At 60.8% G+C, this 3,119-nt stretch overlaps 1 protein-coding gene across 1 annotated transcript in view; it reads left to right on the top strand.

The window, feature by feature from the left end:
* LOC106899501 (liprin-alpha-3-like) overlaps positions 1-3,119 on the top strand; it is a gene marked incomplete at its 5' end in the record, with an annotated part of 15,993 nt that overhangs the window by 10,068 nt on the left and 2,806 nt on the right. Inside the window, 4 exons of the mRNA XM_014961368.1 lie at positions 19-120; positions 1,114-1,278; positions 1,870-1,944; positions 2,904-2,978. Coding sequence (XP_014816854.1) covers positions 19-120; positions 1,114-1,278; positions 1,870-1,944; positions 2,904-2,978 — 417 coding nt within the window. The remainder of the gene's footprint in view (positions 1-18; positions 121-1,113; positions 1,279-1,869; positions 1,945-2,903; positions 2,979-3,119) is intronic.

Below are 3,119 nucleotides of genomic sequence, written 5' to 3'. Positions count from 1 at the left end.
CCCCCCCCGTGTCCCCAGGAGTTCGCGGCGCTGACCAAGGAGCTCAACGTCTGCCGGGAGCAGCTGCTGGAGCGGGAGGAGGAGATCGCCGAGCTCAAGGCCGAGCGCAACAACACCCGGGTGAGGCCACCACCGCCCCCCGTCACCCCCTCACCCCATGGACCCCCACGCTGGAACATCTCAAGAGCCTTGGTGTCCCCATGTCCTCATGTCCCCATGTCTCCATGTCCCCACGTCCCTGCTGATTCCCCCCCTTGACCCGCAGGCAGGGTGCAGGCAGGGTGATGTTTTGGGTGCTGCCCACTCCAGGGTGCAGGCAGGGTGATGTCCTGATGCCCTGGCTGTCCCATGTCACCCCCCGTCACCCCCTCACCCCATGGACCCCCACGCTGGAACATCTCAAGAGCCTTGGTGTCCCCATGTCCTCATGTCCCCATGTCTCCATGTCCCCACGTCCCTGTGTCCCATCTTCTCCTGGAGAACCTCAAGAGCCTGATGTCCCCCATGTCCCCACTCTGGAACATCTCAAGAGCCTTGGTGTTCCCATGTCCTTGTGTCTCAGCTTCTGCTGGAGAACCTCAAGAGCCTGATGTCCCCCATGTCCCCACCATGGAACATCTCAAGAGCCTGGTGTCCTCATGTCCCCACATCCCTGTGTCCTAGTTTCTGCTGGAGAACCTCAAGAGCCTCATGTCCTCTATGTCCTCCATGGCCCCCATGTCCCTCTGTCCCATCTTCTCCTGGAGAACCTCAAGAGCCTGATGTCCCCCATGTCCCCACCATGGAACATCTCAAGAGCCTGGTGTCCTCATGTCCTCATGTACCTATGTCCCTGTATCCCATCTTCTGATGAAGAACCTCAAGACCCTAATGTCCCCCATGTCCCCACGCTGGAATATCTCAAGAGCCTGGTGTCCCCATGTCCCCATGTTCCCATGTCCCAGCTTCTGCTGGAGAACCTCAAGAGCCTGATGTCCTCCATGTCCTCCATGTCCTCCATGTCCCCCATGTCCCTCTGTCCCAGCTTCTGATGGAGAACTTCAAGATGTCCTCATGCTGGAACATCTCAAGAGTCTTGTGTCCCCATGTCCTCCCTGTCCCCATTGTCCCCAGCTTCTCCTGGAGCACCTGGAGTGCCTGGTGTCCCGTCACGAGCGGTCCCTGAGGATGACGGTGGTCAAGCGCCAGGCTCAGTCCCCTGCCGGGGTCTCCTCCGAGGTCGAGGTCCTCAAAGCCCTCAAGTCCCTCTTTGAGCACCACAAAGCCCTCGATGAGAAGGTGGGTGCTGGTGGTGGGGGGTCGTGGGTGCTCTTGGAGGGATCTCAGGGGGTTCCTAGGGTGACATGGTGGGACTTGGTGGTACCCAAAGGTGTTTCAGGGGACTCTGGGGTGACCTTGTGGGACGTGGTGGTCCCATGAGGGACCTGGTGGTACCCAAGAGGGTCTTAGAGGTCGCAGGGGGCACCTGGGGGACCTGATGGTCCCAGAAGGGACATGGTGGCACCCCAGGAGGTCTCAGGAGGTTTCCGGGGTGGGACCTGGTGGTGCCGTGAGGAGACCTGGTGGTGCCCAAGGGTGTCTCAGGGAGGTTTTGGGGTGACCCAGGACATCTGGGTGGTCCCATGGGACTTGGGGGACACCAGGAATTGTTGGGGTGACCCAAGGGGGCCCTGGTGGGACTCAAGGGGACCTGGGGATGGTCCAGGAGGGAGGTCCAGAAGGTCCAAGGAAGGGTTCTAGAGAACCTGGTGGACCCCAAAGGGGTCCTTGACCAATTCTGGTGGGTTTGGGGGACCCTGGGAGGGTCGGGGGGGCACTCAAGGGTGCTGGGGTTGGGGGGGCTGGGTCACCCCTCGTTGTCCCCAACAGGTTCGGGAGCGGCTGCGGGTGGCTCTGGAGAGGGTGGCCGTCCTCGAGGAAGAGCTGGAGGTCTCCAACCAGGAGGTGGGTGACACCGTGGGGCGGGTGACGCCAGAGAGGGGGTGTCCCCATGACTTGGTGTCCCCCATGGGTGGTTGTCCCCATGAGTGATGTCCCCATGAGTGATGTCCCCATGGGTGGTTGTCCCCTTGACATGATGTCCCCTTGATGTGATGTCCCCATGATGTGATGTCCCCATGGGTGGTTGTCGCCATGGAGTGGTGTCCCCATGACGTGGTGTCCCCATGACCTGATGTCCCCATGAGTGATGTCCCCATGGATGGTGTCCCCATGACGAGGTGTCCCCATGGATGGTGTCCCCATGAGTGGTTGTCCCCATGAGTGACGTCCCCATGGATGGATGTCCCCTTGACCTGATGTCCCCATGGTTTGGTGTCCCCATGGGTGGTTGTCCCCATGAGTGATGTCCCCATGGATGGGTGTCCCCATGGATGGTTTCCCCATGGATGATGTCCCCATAGAGTGGTGTCCCCATGGATGGATGTCCCATGGATGGGTGTCCCCATGGATTGGTGTCCCCATGGATGGATGTCCCATGGATGGGTGTCCCCATGGATTGGTGTCCCCATGGATTGGTGTCCCCATGGATGATGTCCCCATGGATGGTTTCCCCATGGATGATGTCCCCATGGAGTGATGTCCCCATGAGTGATGTCCCCATGGATGATGTCCCCATGGATTGGTGTCCCCATGGATGATGTCCCCATGGATGGGTGTCCCCATGGATGATGTCCCCATGAGTGATGTCCCCATGAGTGATGTCCCCATGGATTGGTGTCCCCATGGATGATGTCCCCATGGATGGGTGTCCCCATGGATGATGTCCCCATGAGTGATGTCCCCATGGATGGGTGTTCCCATGGATGATGTCCCCATGGGGGGTGTCCCCATGACGAGGTGTCCCCATGGGGGGTGTCCATCCCCATGGTGGGGGTGACATCCCTCCATGTCTCCCCCCCCAGTCCCTGTCCCTGCGGGAGCAGCTCTCCCGGCGACGCTCGGGCCTGGAGGACACGCCCAGTGACGGGGACACCCCGGTATGAGGGGTCAGGGGTCATGGTTGGGGTCACGGGGTCAAGGGTCATTGGATGAAGGGTCATGGGGTCAGAGGTCATGCCCTCTCCAAGGCGGTGCTGTGGGGTGGGGAGGGGGAAGGCCATGGGTGGAAGGGTTGGGGG

This window comes from Calidris pugnax, unplaced genomic scaffold (assembly GCF_001431845.1).
Source record: "Calidris pugnax isolate Ruff unplaced genomic scaffold, ASM143184v1 scaffold702, whole genome shotgun sequence".
In the NCBI taxonomy this organism is placed as follows: domain Eukaryota; kingdom Metazoa; phylum Chordata; class Aves; order Charadriiformes; family Scolopacidae; genus Calidris; species Calidris pugnax.
Note: the sequence above shows the minus strand (reverse complement) of the source record. Positions and strands in the feature narration are given on the sequence as shown.